Here is an 18,555-nt window from a genome sequence, read left to right as displayed (position 1 = left end):
ACAAGTAATATCTATTTATTCAGTTACAGGCCATGTTGCTTGACTTTTATTTTTATTTTATTCATTACGGTTTGGAACATTCTAATACAGTGAATTGTTATATTGTGTACTTCTTTGTTTGTAATGTCTTTATTTTAGATAAACCACATCAATATATTATGATTACTACCTGTCAGGGTACCTGTGGTCTCTACCTCCAAAAGAGGTAGAGACTTAGCTGTTCCACCATTCAGACGGTCTGATGACTCCCTTCCCGCGGTCTATCCGGTCATGCAAGGCCGGCCGCGAGGGAGTGACTGCCTTTTACAACATCTAGGCAGGAAGTCATCATCAGGACACTCCCCCGGATCGACCTGTCAGTCAATTGCTGCAGGACCAATCAGGACGTCTCGGAGGTGTGGTTACTGCTCTGAACAGGGTATTTAACAGAGCTTCCTTCATTAGCTCATTGCCCTGTCGTGGTTCTAGCTTGTTCTAGTCACTCAGTGCTTGTGTATTCTATTATCCCTTTTGGTTTTGACCCGGCTTGTTTATCCTTACTCTGCTTATCTCTGTTACCCTTGATTCGGCTTGTCTCTCGCTTACCTGTCTTCTGTTACCCTCGACCTCGGCTTGTGTTTGACCATTCTATACGGTACTACTTACGTTAGTCCGGCCATTCTAAGGTCCGGTATACGTATCTGGCTACTGTTTGTACTCTGCGTGTTGGATCCCTGTCCCGATCCTGACACTACCCTATATCTAGCTTAAATCACCCAATGCATTTCTTCAGCTTCAAATCCATGTTCATATTTGATGTGAAAGGATTTTCAAATCCGCAGAAAGCTGCCTTAAATGTAACCTGCAGAAACGGCTTTAATGCAGAATTAGTAAAAGAGTAAAAATATTCCTGTCTTATCTTGAGGTTCTAAAGATGTAGTGCTACCCACATGCTTGCTCCCTTTTTTCCATCTCTGCCCTTACATTACTGTTTGGAGCGTTCTCATGCTTATTAAAAGTGAGTTAAAATGACTGATTTCATGCTCCATTGATACTTTATTGTGGTTTGTTTTAATTGCATAATATGACAGGATTGTTGACCTAGTACCGAATACAGCTTTTTTGTGTTGCTTTTTCTTTATCCCGGTCTTAAAATAAAGAATTTTAAAAAACAGAGTAAACGTTTGCTATATGCTATATGTAGTTCTACTACACATCTGTGTGTGCATTGAGTGTTACAGAGATTCACAGCAATATAGCCTATGTATATAAATTCTCTAGATTACAAAAAATCTGTAAAAGTCTGTGAAGTTGCCTGAGGGCAATCAGCTCATGCAAGAGAGGTTCAACAATGAAACGCGCACAGTTGCCCAGAATGATGTCAGTCAATCTGGACGGGACCCTTTCTTGCATGTCACAGCATGCCCAACACCTTGTCTTGTGTTCATAACTCTTAATGTTAGCAGGTATGAACTGGTAGATTACCTAGAAATAAATACATTTCATTTAAGGATCCCAGACATTACAGTTATGCACCATTAAATGGAATTGAATTTCCAAAGATGATATTTTCATTGTAACATATAGGCTTCCTATTCAATTTGCAAGACAATATTTATGTAATGGAGGCCATAATACGTTGATGACAATCAATAGCATCATCAATGATACTTGTGGTCTACAACCTTCAACCTGAGAAGTGGTCAAAAATATGCAATTTCTTTTATAGATAATCTTCTGATATCAACCTATCTATCATGCTCAACAACAGAGATTAACATATCAACCACGGGTAAAGTCTAGTTTTAAGTCAATAACAGTCTCTGCCTTTGGCATTACGGCTGTAAAATATCAGTCTCATGATTCAAGCGAAAGTCAGAAATCATAATTGATTTCGATTACCAATGCTGGGCTGTAATTTATATCTATGAATCCATTCAGCTTACAGCAATTTGAGCAGAAAAAAACATTCTAGAAAGTCATCTGATTTCTCTAGTACTTTAAAAATTTGCAATACTTTTAATTTTTCGTCAATATCTTAATTTACTGTAATTCTTTTTTCCAATGTATCATTTTTATTAGTTTTTTTTTTTTTATTTTTTATTTGCAAAGAATGTAACATAGCATACATCCAAAAGGAGAGAGGCACATATTCAAGCACAGGACAACAACTACATTAGATTTGCAGTGATCTCATGGAACATATTACTTCCAATATAGTCAAAATACAGTCACTATACAGTAAAAATACAGCTGAAATGTGTAAGCATTAAGACCTCAACGCTCATCAGGAGAATTATTGTAAAACGCACCTTTGTCTTCGGTCATACAGTGAATAATGCTTGTGGTTCAGGCAAGTATAATGAAGGTGTAACTTGTGACCAAACTCACAAATGATATAGCAGGCTCAGAGTTAACAAATGGATCATAGTACCAACTAAATGGATAGTGTAATCAATAATCTTCAGTATAATTTTCAATCTCATGTACATATATCAACTGTGGCCTTGTAGTCTATAGTTGTGCATTCTGAACTCAATCAGTAATCCCATCCATTGTATACAGTGGTTGGCTGCAATTAATTATAACTGCTGTGGTACACACATCCCTGGAAAATTTCAAGCATAGTTTACAAATTTGTTATTCCAATAAAAGAAAACAAAAAATGTATACAACTGCTACAAATCAAATGTATTTAACCAATTAAAGGGACACTCCACTGCCCAAATAACCCCAGATAAAACCATGCATGCATATAATTATACTTTTTCAATAGGGTTTATATAAAACAACTTGCAAAAGCTACAGTTCTCTTGTCTGCTGCCTTTGAAATCCCTTCCATACATCCCCAGCTCAGACTTTCTGTGGTTGTCCAATTATATACTTCCCAAGGCAGCTGAATGAAGTCTTTGCAAGGCAGGTGTTTTGTGTAATTACCTGCCTCTTAAGTTTAGCTCTACTGAACTAAACAAATCACTTACAGGACCTGGGCCAGGGTAATGTAGCCAGGTTAAAGGGACACTATAGGCACCCAGACCACTTAATCGTATTGAAGTTGTCCGGGTGAAGTGTCCCTGTCCCCTTTAGTCCTGCAATGTAAATCATTGCAGTTTTAGAGAAACTGTAATGTTTACATTGCTGTGCTAAGACTGTCTCTATTGACGGTCTACCAGTCAGCCACTAGAGGTGCTTCCTGGAGTTTCACAGAGTTTGAGGGTCAAAATCAGCAAACGGCAGATCAGTCACTGAAGGTCACAATCAGGATCACAGTATAACTGAGCGAGGAGTCAAGGGTGTTAAATAGGGAGAGTGGGTGTTCTTGTGTACTATAGCTCTTCCTTGGTCTCCACCTCCTTTACCTTTAAAAGGATCTGTTTCGGCACGCATGCGCACCCTTTGATTCTCCTGAAGCACTGCCTCCTCTGTGGCCGTGTGGGGGAAAGTGGCGACGTTCGTACGAACAGAGTTCTGCCTCCTGTGTTGCAGTGTTCGATAAGTGGCGTTCGCACAAACAGAGGTGGCGCTCGTATAAATGTGAGCGGTCAGAGTGGGTGGTTGAGCCGACTGTGCTGACTAAAAGCAAATTTCTATTGAAATCTGCACTTTTTATAAAATGAAAAAAATTAGGACACACTCTTCAGCATGCTAAAAGTGCTTTAGGGGTCCGGTGTGTTCCTTTAAGGAACAGAGCTATGTACATCCATTCTGTTCTTGACAGTACATACATGTCATATGTCCTGGAGGAATTAAAACGAATAAAAACATGCAAGATCAGCATTGGATCAGAAATTTCCTTTACAAATTAACATCTCAATTTATTTTGTTTATTTCTAACAGGGTGTTTTTGTAGTTCAAACATTTTATCATTTGACATCCATGACAGAATTACCCATCATTACATAGCTTCCTTCCTATAATATATCCCGAGATGCCTACATTTGACAACAACCATTATCATTTTATAATCTTTCTTTATGTAATCATCTGCCACTTTTGGAATGTTATTGCAATAAAATCAATACATTTATCTATGTAAAATGTATCAAGAGCGTTAAACACTAGTTTACCATCCTCTTGACAAAATAATAACTATTTTGCTAGTTTTTATAAAACGGAATTGCATGGTGATGGACAAAATCACAGCTTCTTTAATGAAACTGTCATTCAAATCCAGTCTGCTTGAACACTCAGCCCTGTCAATAGTTTGCCAAATATGGGGGGAAAACGTTTAAAAAATGGACAGTATTTACAAGATTAACCAAAATCATTGCAGAGAACAAAATAAAATTAAGCTTCACTCCAGGAAGCACACATTAGCATGAAAGATAACATCATCTGAATGATCATTACCGATCCTTTAATTGGACAGTGGTGTGCTTAGCTACTATTGACTGATAGCTTTAATACTGTTGTCAGCAAGTTTTAAGCTTTAGCAAGCACTTCAACACAAAATTGTCTATTCCCTAGTGAATTTATCAATAAAACACATGCAGAGATAATTTTACAATACTAGAGTAGTAATTGTCATTCTACCTTCAAACAGTGAGATTAATTCTTACCTTTTTTCCCAATACGCATATGTTCATTTTCAAATAATTCTTAAAACAAAATTGAATATAAAAAAAGTAAATAACAATTATATTCAAAATAAAAAATATTATATATATATATATATATATACACACACACACGCATATGAGTTCAGACAAACACAACAATCGTGCTTGTTGTTATTGATTAATTTCCTAATTAAAACAGTTATGTTGGTGATCACTCAACAACACTAACATATTGAAACATCTTGCCATTGCCAACAGTGAAGGTAAGAGCAAAGATGGATAAACTTTGCAGTAAAGGACACATTTAACCACTGCAGGATCAGGCTTAGTACAACCCCTTTTTATAGTGATAGTCCGGATACTTAAAATTTGTCCTGAAGGGTTTAAAGCAAAAACATTGATGTTTTCAATATAGGATACCATATGCATTAAAATGTAATTATAGTTATACTTATAGTAACATGAATTAAAATAGCAGATACAAGTCTGGTAAAAGTCAATGACATCTTGCATACTGTCACATGTACACAATTTTGTATTATTCAAATTAATTATAAAAAGCTACGTATAGGGTTTTTTTCATTTAAAATTATAATTCCATTTTAAGCAGCAGAAAAAAGATCAATACTACATAGCAAATCATAACTCAACCTTGATTACAATCCCTTTCCTGGATTACAGTCCTGGATGAACAGAATACACCATAACAGGGAGAAATACAACTTAATGGAAGAAATACTGCCACAAGTTGTACAACTAATATACCGTATTTATCGGCGTATAACACGCACCGGCGTATAACACGCACCTCATTTTTAGAAAGAAATTCCAGGAAATTTCCCCCCCCTCATCCCATAGTATTCCCCCTCATCCCATAGTGTTCCCCCCTTTCCATAGTATTCCCCCCCTCCCATAGTATTCCCCCCCCTCCCATAGTATTCCCCCCCCCCCCATAGTATTCCCCCCCTCCCCTCCCATAGTATTCTCCCCCCTCCCCTCCCATAGTATTCTCCCCCCCTCCCCTCCCATAGTACTCTCCCCCCCTCCCCTCCCATAGTACTCTCCCCCCTCCCCTCCCATAGTACTCTCCCCCCTCCCCTCCCATAGTACTCTCCCCCCTCCGATCCCATAGTACTCTCCCCCCCTCCCCTCCCATAGTACTCTCCCCCCCTCCCCTCCCATAGTACTCTCCCCCTCCCCTCCCATAGTATTCTCCCCCCTCCCCTCCCATAGTACTCTCCCCCTCCCCTCCCATAGTACTCTCCCCCCTCCCCTCCCATAGTACTCTCCCCCCTCCCCTCCCATAGTATTCTCCCCCCCTCCCCTCCCATAGTATTCTCCCCCCTCCCCTCCCATAGTATTCTCCCCCCCTCCCCTCCCATAGTATTCTCCCCCCCTCCCCTCCCATAGTATTCTCCCCCTCCCCCCCCATTCTCCCCCCTCCCATAGTATTCTCCCCCCCTCCCCTCCCATAGTGTACTTCCCCCCCCCCTCCCCTCCCCTCCCATAGTGTACTTCTCCCCTCCCCTCCCCTCCCATAGTGTACTTCTCCCCTCCCCTCCCATAGTGTACTTCCCCCTCCCCTCCCCTCCCATAGTGTACTTCCCCTCCCATAATTACTTACCTGTCCTGAAGCGTGGGCCGGCTTCACAGCTTGCACCGCGGTACAGGAACTTTAATTTCATGTTCCGGTTTCCGGCGGGACTGAAAGGAAGTGTGCACAATAGTGTGCACACTTCCTTTCAGTCCCGCCGGAAACCGGAACATGAAATTAAAGTTCCTGTACCGCGGTGCAAGCTGTGAAGCCGGCCCACGCTTCAGGACAGGTAAGTAATTATGGGATATCGGCGTATAACACGCACCCACGATTTTTCCCCTATTTTCAGGGGAAAAAAGTGCGTGTTATACGCCGATAAATACGGTATATGGTATGTTTGTCACGATCACAATATGTTCCATCTTCCATCTAACTGAAATCAGACTTATTTAGCCTAACACAATAAACATTTCTACTTAAATGGGTTCAAACTCTAGTTATATGAAATGCTTTAATCTTTATAAAAATCTAAGTGAACACACTGAACTGTAAAATATATGATTTGGAGAATTGACAGGTTCACATTAATTTTTAGAACTGGCATGCAATGTTGAAACTTAAAAGCCAATTTGATTTTGTTTGAGACACATTACCACACAGCAAGAAATCACATACAGCTGTACAGAACATCTCTTTTCGCAGAATTTTGCTTAGCTATGTAATACCATTCAGCTAACTGGCTGAAGTGGTCTGGGCAGTGGCGGAACTACCGCGGTCGCAGGGGTCGCAGCTGCAACCGGGCCCGTCACTTCAGTGTGTGTGTGTGTGTGTGTCTACATGTGTATCTGTTACCATGTGTGGGGGGAGGGGTAACGTATGGGAGGAAGGTAGCAGGGGGGAAGGGGGTTGATGTACAGAGGGGGCCAGGGTAATTTTCGCACAGGGGCCCAGTGGTTTCTAGTCACGCCCCTGGGTCTGGGTGCCTATAGTGTCCCTTTAACAAACTTTTAGAAAGATCATACATGTATTCCTCCTTTAGTCCCTTCCTATAAACTTAATCATACCGTTTATTCATACTGCTGCTAATTACTCTAACTAGGCAAAGACAGCAATCTCACAAAATAAATACAAATGTTTTCAAATTCACAAATAATTCCACATTTTAGGAGTCTCCACTATTCTACAGAACAGAAATAATATTCAAGAAAATTCAGGCCCCCACCTGGTAAACTACTAGAGATTCTGAACATATCATCAGACAGCTCTTTTTTGATGTGGAGTGGCCATTCAATATTCACCTTTTATGATATTTGTATTTGACAAAAATGTGCATTCACAGAACAAACTACTTTAGGTTTTGATATAAAGCTGGACCTTTCATGCAGAAAGCCAGAATCATGTCGCAAAAATGTTACTCCAAGCACCATGACTATGTCAGTGTTTTCAAGTTGTCATGGTGCCTAGAGGCTGTATGTGCAGCATTTGCTATGAAGTAGCGACCATACCGAGTTTAATCCTTATATGCCTGAGGTGTAACTCCACCTCAGTCAGTGTCAATTATGTGTGGCCAATTCTGTGGCACATTGTGCTATTTATTAGCTTAGAGCAGTCAGCTGACGCACTGGGCCAATGAATAGTGGCAGGTTTGGTTCTGCAAAAGCCAGAAGTGTGTCACCATTGCCACAAGGAGTATAGGACTAGGCCTACTAGTGGTTATGATAATTGGAGTAACTCTTTAAATTATACCATAGCTTTCTGTACACAAATAAAGCAAAGCTTACCTGGAGGAACCTGTGTACAGTCATCCACCCCAAGCTGACCAGTGTTCAGGTTCAGTTCCTGAAAGAATTCCCTCTAAGGCAAAAAAAATGTCAATATACTATACTATAATAATTTATATATAATAATTTCAATATAATAAGAATGCTAAATGCATATTACATTTACAAATACTACACTTAGATATTAAATGTGAACAGGAATGCAAAAAAGTCCGCCTTGGGCACAGAAATTCCAAGAAATCATGTTTACACAATTTTCCCAGAATTCCTAGCTAGACATTCATTGGACACACAGAAAGGCATCATGATGTTTCCAACTTTATCCTGCATTTCTAAAGATTGCCCGTCTGGATCAGAAGTCATATTTAAAATAGTGCTCCATTGCCAAGTGTAGAAATTCAAGATGAGGTGAGAAACGTGATGCCTGTCTGTGTACATATTGAGATGGGAATTCCATAGTGTAACAGGAAATGTTAAATGTATTATATGACGTCACCATCCATGCTGTAATGAGTTTATGAGAAGAGTATTATGAGAGACATTATAATAAATTTTAAGACCTAAAGTGAAGTTTATAAATGTCTTTAGAATTCCTCAAAAGCATTGTTTCCCCTAATACATTAGGTATGTCTTCTATTAAATGCTATTTTTAGGGTTATGGTTTATCTAAATGGTTAGGTTTAGGGTACTGTAGGGGGGAAATGTATGTGTGTGTAATATCTATCTATCTATCTATATTTATTAAACCACTAGCAAAAGCATAAGTACAATATTAAAGGGAAAATCAAAAATGCATTTAATTGATAGCTGCAAAAAGCAACCTGATGCCATCACCAGCAGTTTGAGGCTTAATCAATAAAGCCAAGAACATTTTGGGAAAGAAAAGGGACTGAGCTACAATTTTGGGGTTAAACAGTTTGCAAATGGTTCAGCTAATTAAAGTAAAACATCGCTCATGATCTCCAGGCAGCATAACAATTTCATTGAGATGAAGCTGTTACAGCGTCCAAGCATGTGCAAATGAATATGTTTAATTTGAACTTGTGTACCATAAGCATATGAAACAAAAAGATGGATGAGGAAGATTTTCCCAGGGAATTTCATGTGGGGATCAGAGAGGGAAGATCTCCCAGTTATGCAGTTACTGGGGTTCATAGATCTAAAAAGTGATATATGCAGCGGGAAACTCAGCCCTGATTCAACATCATCTTCCTGCTCTTTTTATCCTACATTCTGCTGCTGCACTGATGCTACATGATGAAACTGGGGCTAGCGGAGAAAATGGAGAACAGCACAGAGAGCTTCAAACAGCTAACAAAAATTGGTTGGGAGAAAAGAGATCAGGGTCATAAAGAGACCACAAAACAAATGGAGGACATTGGCAGATTTCACTTTCAAAATGTCACTATCAGGGTTATTTGCTAATTTCCTTAGCCTCTTCTGGAACAAATTTGATTTGAGAATAGGACATTCGAGGATAGCTATTTAGAAAGGTATATACAGCAAAATGTATTTCTAGCGTTGTATTTTACAATTTATTAGTAAAGCTGTAAAGGAGCGTGCTTTGATATATATTTTTTTATGGTTACAGAGATTGCGGTCGCTCTATCAACATAAATGAACAACAACATCGCTTGTAATACACTCTTCTTTTGCCGCATGACTACAAACTAGAATAAAATGTTAACACAAGATAAACACATGGCTAAATTTTGTACATACACTTTCCTCATTTTAGTTTAATATAACATCATTAGCAGTGCTTACCAGTTCAGGAATATCTTTAATGTTTAATGGGACTTGAATCAAGCCAAGTTGGCTTCTAAAACTAACCAGTTCTCCATTATCATAATTAGGATTCCGTAGATTTATTAGGACCTACAAAGAAGAAAACACAAGTTTATGCACATTTCTGTTGTTAAAGTATAATATATTATAAATATATCACACATACACTCTCTCTCTATTTGGTTGGCCAAAATAACTAAAACACCATATAAGTTACAATTACAATTAGAATTGAATAGTAAGGATTATTAGCTCCAAACTAGGGGAGCCACGCTGCTTTACTAGAAATACCTCCAAAGTAAAAATGAATATAAGATAATAAACTGTTTTAACTGAAATATATATATAAGAGAAAAAAAACGTGCAAAAACAGTGATCACAGTGGAATTTAAAAGACTGCTCTGATTTTACCGTAGATATAGACATTACCACTGTAGACTCCACTAGTTGTAAAAATGCTGGCTACAAAAGTAGCAACTTGTATTTATTAGTTAAAGTTAGTGTGTTACTAGTGTAACAGATTGCTTATTATTTGGTTGGGGGTGTTCTGTGTTTTACAGGGGAAAATAAAGGGAGTGGGATACATGGTAGTCTAAGGTAAGACCTGAGAACGTGGTGTGTGATAAACTGGTCAAATGAACTAAAAAGGATGTAAGTTTAAATATGATCCTTTAACCCCTTAAGGACACATGACATGTGTGACATGTCATGATTCCCTTTTATTCCAGAAGTTTGGTCCTTAAGGGGTTAAATATCATCAAGTTTATATCGCTATGGCGATAATGCTCTGGGGGGTGGGAGGGGGGGGAACGGAGGTTAGGGAGGGGGGGAACGGAGGTTAGGGAGGGTGGGTATACTTCCCCCAATACTAAGTAAATACTTAGATGTTGGGAGATGCAGGTAATAAAAGCTAAGTGATATAGTGCTAGTGATTATTCAATCAATCCCCTGCTAATAGAATGGAGTACCTCTACACAAAGAGCACTCCAAACACCAGAGATAGCAGTATGAGATATTTCTCAATGAAGAAGACAGGGTCAATTGTATACTGTCGGTACTGACTCAAACCTCTCCCTTACTACTAAGATAGGTACCCTAATGAGGGTACACTCCAGATCGTGAGACAGCAGTATTAGAGAGGAAGTATTTGGTCAGCGCTGGTTATAATCTCACCCTTACTGAGGTGAGCTGTGGTAAGGTGAGCCAGCCCTCTGTTTAGTAAGACACTGGTCCATTGCAGATGTAAAGTCTGGGAATCAAACCCAGTGAAAAAAATGGAAATAGATGAAAAATAATAATAACAGTAAGCTGAAGTAATCTATCAGTAAAAGATCTAGCCCCCTCCTATATCTCAACGCTCAGTACTCTCGAGTGGGCAGACATGTATCCAAAGACCACCCAAGAAGAGACAGGAGACGGGGCTTCATCAGCTAAGTAGAAAGAAACACAGGCTAATCAGTGCCACTAGAGCGGATGACCCCTATGCCGGGAGTCATCCACACAGGTATGTGGTTGTAATTCAATAACCAGAGGGACGAGAAGTCTAAACAGAGGAGAGAAGAAAATATATAAACTAGCCTAGAGGGATGTATTAAATTATTATCTTGCTGTAGTATGAACCCCTGACTAACAAGACATTTATCAGAGGTTACTAAGGGCACTGAAAAATGACTCTTTGGTTCAGGGTGAAACTCACTTTGTGCATGCTTCATGCCAAACCAATTCCTGTAAGCAAGTACATTTTGATGGTGTAGGAAATTGTACTCACGGACATCTTGGTATTTTTTTACAATTTCTCTGTAGGGAAGACTTACACTTGAAAGCAGTGGCGTACTAACTAGGGGGCGGTCCGCCCTGGGTGCCACTTGCACGGGTGGTGCCATTCACCACAGCCAAGCAGCACAACTTAGTCATGTGGAGGAGAAGGGCAGAGGTGTGCAATGCTGTGCCATGCCGACATCCTTTGTCTGCCTTCACACTTAGTGCTTCACTCTGAGCCTCAAACACTGGGTGCAGGCAGTGCCTCAGTAGCAGGAAGCAGCATGCCGGTCATCAACTGTAAGTCTTATAATATATAAATATATTTTTTTAAATGGATATGGGCTGGACAGGGGGTTTGTTGGGGGAGCGGGGATTTGTAGGGGTGGCAGGGGTTTTGTCGGAGGTGGCAGGCGTTTGTAGAGGAGCCAGGGATTTGTAGGGGGTGGCAGGGGTTGGCAGAGGTTTTGTCGGGGGAGAACGGATTTGTAGAGGGCGGCTGCGCATGTGCGGCAACTGTCACTCAACATCTCCTCATACAGATGTTGTCCTAAAGGTACCCTTAAGGACAAATGTAAAACTGCCATTTAGCAGTAGTTCTTTGCAATAGAACTACTACATTAAACTGTAGTGGTTCTGGTGCTTAGAGTGCCCCTTTAAGATTTGGCCAGGGAAATAAATAATTTTAATTTTCTTGTTCCTGTGCTACTATAAAGTTCATTTGGCCTTATGTTTCAGATCATTACAATAAATAGACACACATTCGCATATGTCTTTATCTTGATTTAGAAGTTGCACCAAGCAAGTTAATTTGATTAATTTAAAGACCAACATATCAATAAAGTCTAATTCGCTGTGACTTTTATCAACATTTTTAGACTTCCTGCAGCAAAAAGGACAAAAGTAATAAGATACAAAAATATCTTCAATCTTTCAAAGCCCTAAATAAAAGTGTAATAAAGCATCTCTGTGACTCCAATTATTAAACTTGATTCTTTCATTGAAAATAAAAACATATATATACTGACTTTTATAAGGGTGCATACCTCAAGAAAGTCTTTTGGAGCATAAACGGGTCTAAAAAGACTTAAATCTGAAAAGGAAACAATCTAAAATAGATTATATAGATAGACAAGGTGGATAAATACTTAGGCAGACACACATTAAAATCACAAGACAGTTTTACAAACAAAATATTATTTATTTCCTGATAGCACTTTTTATGTTATCTCTAACAATTAAATTACATTTATATTGTGATTAGTGGTCTCAAAGGGCCCTGGGAAGAAAGGTGCAAGGTCAACCCATGCATGTAGTAAAAGTAATATAAAGTTTACTGCAGGGGATACTGATATGAATTTAAAAATATTAAAATGCTCTCTAAACATACAATTTTATGCCATTGCTGAAAATGAAAATAACTTATTAAACCAGCAATTAAAAAATATTTATAGTGATGCATGCAAACCTGCCTCTTGTTAAAATTCATTAAGGGCATTTTGGATGTTCAAACTTTCTGACTGATAAGGGAATCCGAAGGAAAAAACATGTGCATGATGGAAATTCTCCTCCTGGCATTGACACCAAGAGCAAGTTAACGTGTTAATAAAAGATCTTAAAATATGGATGAACTGTTTAAAAAATTGTATAGATAAACTTGCTTTGTAATAATGTAAAATTTATTTTGGGCAATAGATCAACTAAAAAAGTGCACTCTAACATTTACAAACATGTATTTCTAATGTTAGATGCACAACTTATTTAATTAGATTCAGCCCTCTCCCCACCCCCTCCAAAGTAGGACAGTAAAGCAGTTTTACTTTATCTTCAATTCCATGCCATGCCCTAATTTCCATGGCCCACTCCCTGGCTGAGATTATCATTACTGATTATAACAGCCAATCCATTTTCTCTATATAAAAGCTGAGCGAGGCCTATTGCACATGAGGCAATGGCCATGCTGCACCAATCAGCGCTTGCTCATAGAGCAATGTAAGTGCTCCCTAGCATGCGGTAACATGGCCGGCAGTACACTCAAAATAATAGAGCGGTGGCCGCGGGCCAGTGGAAACTTGATCATAAAGTCAGGGCCGGCACACTCTCTTAAGCAGCGCCTTAGGCGGCCACCTAGTTGGCCTATAGGAAGCGCCGGCCCTGATGGGGATCACCCAGAACCATCTGACTGGGAGATATCTTGAATCATTGTGGAAGTGTTCATCAGATCGGAACTGGGCTGCAATTTGGTCAAACTTTAATCGGGTATTGCTTGGTCCCCCACCCACCAATCACGGCTCTATTTAGAGGGAATATTGGAGAGGTGATAAGTCATCGGAGGATACCCTCCCCAGTGCCCCAGGAACCCCTTTTGTGAGACCGGAATTAACTAGCTGCATGCCTGGATTGGAAAATAGCCAAGACCCCGCAAAATTTTAACACGCCAGTCCTTGGGCGCAGATTCTCCAATCTGGACAGTGGGGGTGCATTTTGACAGGCTATCTAGTGACATAAAATGTGTGTGGTGCAGCCCAGAGGAAAAGGTTCTGGGGGACTTTTTGTATAAACGTGGGATTCTCCATAGATGGATCCAATTTCCTGCAGCCGTCACTGGTGACGGCTGGAGGATTGAAACTTCTAGATGGAGGTAACTCCTACTTTGTCTCAGTAAATCTTTTGACTTGGTTGGAATATCACTGAAATTCCAACACAGTCAATATGAGCACTCCATTAATATTTTATCTTTATGAAATACTGATTTTGCAGGAAGGGATGACAGTTCCATTTGAAACATTTATATATTTTTTATAATTGCAAAAACAACTCAATAAAATTATTCGAAAAGTATGTCCCAATCGCAAAAAAAACTGAATTGCTGTTAGTTATAGATTATATTAGAAAGATACAGGTTCCAAAGAACTGGACCACACTCACACATAATCTTAACCCATGCCTTAACTACCTCAAACCTGATTGGGTATATAACATAGACGACACCTCACTAAATCTAACCAGCTACTGGTTTAACTACCTACCACTCGTAACCAAAAATGTAAAATATGCAATGTATGAAAAGCCATACCAATGTCAATAACTGTTTATTACTCTGATGACAACAGCTGTTGTGGCTGAGCGAAATTGTCTGTTACCTTTTGCATAACCTAAATAAAGAATATATAAAAAAAAAAAAGAAAGATACAGGTTTTTTTTTAATCTGACAAATTTTAAATCAATGTCATACCTGGTTCTTCAGTGCCCATTTCATTCCATTTACTGAGTAATTCTTTCTGCTCATCTATTGGTCTCTGAAAAATATTCAGTGATGATAGTGAATCATGTAGCCCTGAAGCATGGTCGCTTGATTACGTTTTACTTGATGAGAATATACAAAATTTTTGTTGGCACTACGGTCATTCCAGTATGTAATACCAAGAGGCTGATGTCTAAGCAACAACTAGCAATATTGCTGCAAGTTTTAACGATATTGGAAATGTTTTACAGCAATGGCAGAGGCAGCAGACTTCCAAGATGGTGCCCACTCTGAAGGACCATGAGACCTCTTCTATTACATTGTTTTATATGACACCAATTCTTGCTTTTCTCTCCTTTTATTAATCTACAAACTTCTTTAAAACACACTTCAGTGAGTACAGGGCTTACAATTTAAAGTCCCATGCTACTAACCAGGCATTAAAAGTTACTCACCACTCTAAGCCACATTATGCCAATGATGGGGGGCATTTCTACTCACCAGACATTATTTTTTACTTGTTAATGGCTAGTGGAAATTTTTAGCAGTGCCAACACTACCTAATACCAGAATAAGTTGCCATTATTGACCATTTACTTATTCTACATTGCTTACTGTGTATGCTAACTGTGATGCTTCTACTGTTCAAGTGGCAGTGTGGTTTTACTATACAATAGTCTTCGGTAGCAGGTTTAACACAACTGGGCTAGAATTTTCTGCAAGAATATCCAAGACCTTTGGCAAAGCATTCATCCCTAAAGTGTTCAAAGCTTACCAGCAACATAATAGTAGTGTTTAAAATTGGTACAAAATCTGCAACTAGGTAAAAACCCAAGGGCAGAGTACAGAATATTTGATAGAGTCCTAACCTCAACATCTGAGGAAAGGGATTTAGGGGTGATTATTTCTGATGACTTAAAGGTAGGCAGACAATGTAATAGAGCAGCAGGAAATGCTAGCAGAATGCTTGGTTGTAGAGGGAGAGGCATTAGCAGTAGAAAGAGGGAAGTGCTCATGCCATTGTACAGAACACTGGTGAGACCTCACTTAGAGTATTGTACACAGTACTGGAGACCGTATCTTCAGAAGGATATTGATACTTTAGAGAGAGTTCAGAGAAGGGCTACTAAACTGGTTCATGGATTGCAGGATAAAACTTACCAGGAAAGGTTAAAGGATCTTAACATGTATAGCTTGGAGGAAAGACGAGACAGGGGGGGATATGATAGAAACAATTAAATACATAAAGGGAATCAACACAGTAAGGGAGGAGACTATATTTAAAAGAAGAAAAACTACCACAACAAGAGGACATAGTCTTAAATTAATCAGGAAGTATTACTTTACTGAGAGGGTAGTGGATGCATGGAATAGCCTTCCAGTTGAAGTGGTAGAGGTTAACACAGTAAAGGAGTTTAAGCATGCATGGGACAGGCATAAGGCTATCCTAACTATAAGATAAGGCCAGGGACTAATGAAAGTATTTAGAAAATTGGGCAGACAAGATGGGCCGAATGGTTCTTATCTGCCGTCACATTCTATGTTTCTATGTTTCTCAGCAGAAGGGGGCCAAAGAGGAAGAGTAGTAAGGAGCAAACCAATCAGCACCAGCTACTAACCTCAGGAGACAGTATGTGCAAGGTCAGGATGGGACAAAGTAAATTTTCCTTGCAATCAATAGGGACAATATAGGACTTAATTTATCTCTAGACAGTGCTAGAGAGCATTCTTTATCACTCTTAAGTATACCAGGCAATGAAAATGGATACGGTCATGAGCTAGGCAGGACTAGGAGGACAGAACACCTGGTAAATGGAGATAAGTTCTGCTGTGTTCTGTCTTCAACAAACAGGAATGTTTTACTCTTGCTTTTAAAAATCATGCCACATATTAACAATGTCAAGCCGACCTTCTTGAAAAAGTAGAAACTGGAATGAGCATCTTTCCTCTATAGTCCTCCAGGCTTGTTTACACATTAAGTATGGAGCTTCCAGAAGCAACATGTGCAATGCTAATAAGTTGAAAACATACCTTGCGTGCTAATGGAATATTTAGCTCTGTGCACATACTGTTCAAACTCTTCAGTACTCTTTTCTCCCAGGTTGTCTGAAACAAGAAAACAAAAAAGCACTGGAGAACAATACAAAGTACTTTGGCAGGTCTTCATCAGAAACAATATCTCCTTGCACTAACACTTCTGAAGTCAATTGTCATCAGTCCATTATTAATGACGAAATGGACGCAATTGTTTATCCAAACGGAACGATTATATAAATGGTTGATATATAAAATAGGTGAAGCATAAGGTGAAGAAACTTCATTTAGCCCCTTCATTTGTTTGTTTTTCACATATGGAGGAAAGCAATTCTTGCATTTTTGTTATTTTCATATTTCTCATTTATTGCACCAACACATATTATATACTGATTTCAAGAAACAAAAAAGGCTTTAATTTGACATGTCATATATGGATCTAAATTCTCATTTACCATTAAAAAACAAACAAAACACACACTATAGGCACTTCCTGGTGGTGACACTCAGCATGAAGACATCCAGCTTCAGTAAAATCTCCACAGGATTTTTAAAGCAACGTTTTCCTACGGGGAGACTCTAACCCCTTCAGGACGGAGTCAATAGTACACGTTCTGATCAAAACAAAACGTAAACAAAAACTGGAATTTGCGCTATATGTCTGTTCACCCGTAGTTCCCCTCTTTCATATTATATGCACCCACACTTATTATATATCATTTTGTTCAGGAGAAACAGGGCTTTCATTTTATATCAAATATTTATATATGAAACATAATTTATTATGAATAAAATGTAAAAAACTGTGAGAAATTATTATTTTTTTTTTAAATTTGTAGTTCCGCCTCACATTTTAGCTGTACATGTCATAATACAAAAGCACATATTTGTAATCAGCGATGTCTCACGAGTACAACAGTACCCCCTATTAACAGGTTTTATGTTGTTTTGGAAAGTTACAGGGTCAAATATAGAACGTTCCATTTTCAAATTGAAATTTGCCAGATTAGTAATGTTACCTTTGAGACAGTGTGGTAGCCCAGGAATGAGAATTACCCCCATAATGACATACCATTTGAAAAAGTAGACAACCCAAGGTATTGAACGTGGGGTATGTTTAGTCTTTTTTTAGTAGCCACTTAGTCACAAACACTGGCCAAAGTTAGCGTTCATATTTGTTTTTGTGTGAAAAAAGCAAAAAACTAATATTTGGCCAGTGTTTGTGACTAAGTGGCTACTAAAAATGACTGGGCATACCCCATTTGCAATACCTTGGGTTGTCTACTTTTGCAAATGGTATGCCATCATGGGGGTAATTCTTATTCCTGGGCTACCATACGATCTCAAAGGCAACATAACTAATCTGGCAAATTTCAATGTCAAAAAAATGAAATGCAAGCCTTATATGTGACTCTCTAACTTTCCAAAACACCATAAAACCTGTACATGGGGGGTACTGTTATTCTCAGGAGACTTCACTAAACACAAATATTAATGTTTTAAAACAGTAAAACATATTACAACAATAATATAGTCCATAAAAGTGCCGTTTGTTTGAAAAAAATGCAAAAAACTTCACTTTTACTTAAAATATCATTGTTTTAATAAAATGTACCAGTTTTAAACACTAATATTTGAGTTCAGCGAAGTCTCCCGAGTAAAACAGAACCCCCTATGTACAGGTTTTATGGTGTCTTGGAGAGTTACAGGGTCAAATATAGTGCTTGCGAATTAAATTCGCTGCACTTTCTCCCTGTGTTGTCAGGCATGTCAATCAAATTTTAATTAATCAAATGACATAATTACGTTAAAAAATGACTTAAATATATACGTAGAATTTTAATATATATGCATTTATAGGTATTTAAATTCTAC

The 18,555-nt window shown here is 38.7% G+C and overlaps 1 protein-coding gene across 1 annotated transcript in view; it reads right to left on the bottom strand.

Moving 5' to 3' along the window:
* TBC1D19 (TBC1 domain family member 19) overlaps nt 1–18,555 on the bottom strand; it is a 161,580-nt gene that overhangs the window by 99,755 nt on the left and 43,270 nt on the right. The window contains exons 5-10 of the mRNA XM_063459906.1: nt 16,678–16,752; nt 14,638–14,701; nt 12,449–12,495; nt 9,624–9,734; nt 7,857–7,929; nt 4,539–4,577 (exon numbers count right to left, since the gene is read on the bottom strand). Coding sequence (XP_063315976.1) covers nt 4,539–4,577; nt 7,857–7,929; nt 9,624–9,734; nt 12,449–12,495; nt 14,638–14,701; nt 16,678–16,752 — 409 coding nt within the window. The remainder of the gene's footprint in view (nt 1–4,538; nt 4,578–7,856; nt 7,930–9,623; nt 9,735–12,448; nt 12,496–14,637; nt 14,702–16,677; nt 16,753–18,555) is intronic.

Source organism: Pelobates fuscus, chromosome 6 (assembly GCF_036172605.1).
Source record: "Pelobates fuscus isolate aPelFus1 chromosome 6, aPelFus1.pri, whole genome shotgun sequence".
NCBI classification, from domain to species: domain Eukaryota; kingdom Metazoa; phylum Chordata; class Amphibia; order Anura; family Pelobatidae; genus Pelobates; species Pelobates fuscus.
Note: the sequence above shows the minus strand (reverse complement) of the source record. Positions and strands in the feature narration are given on the sequence as shown.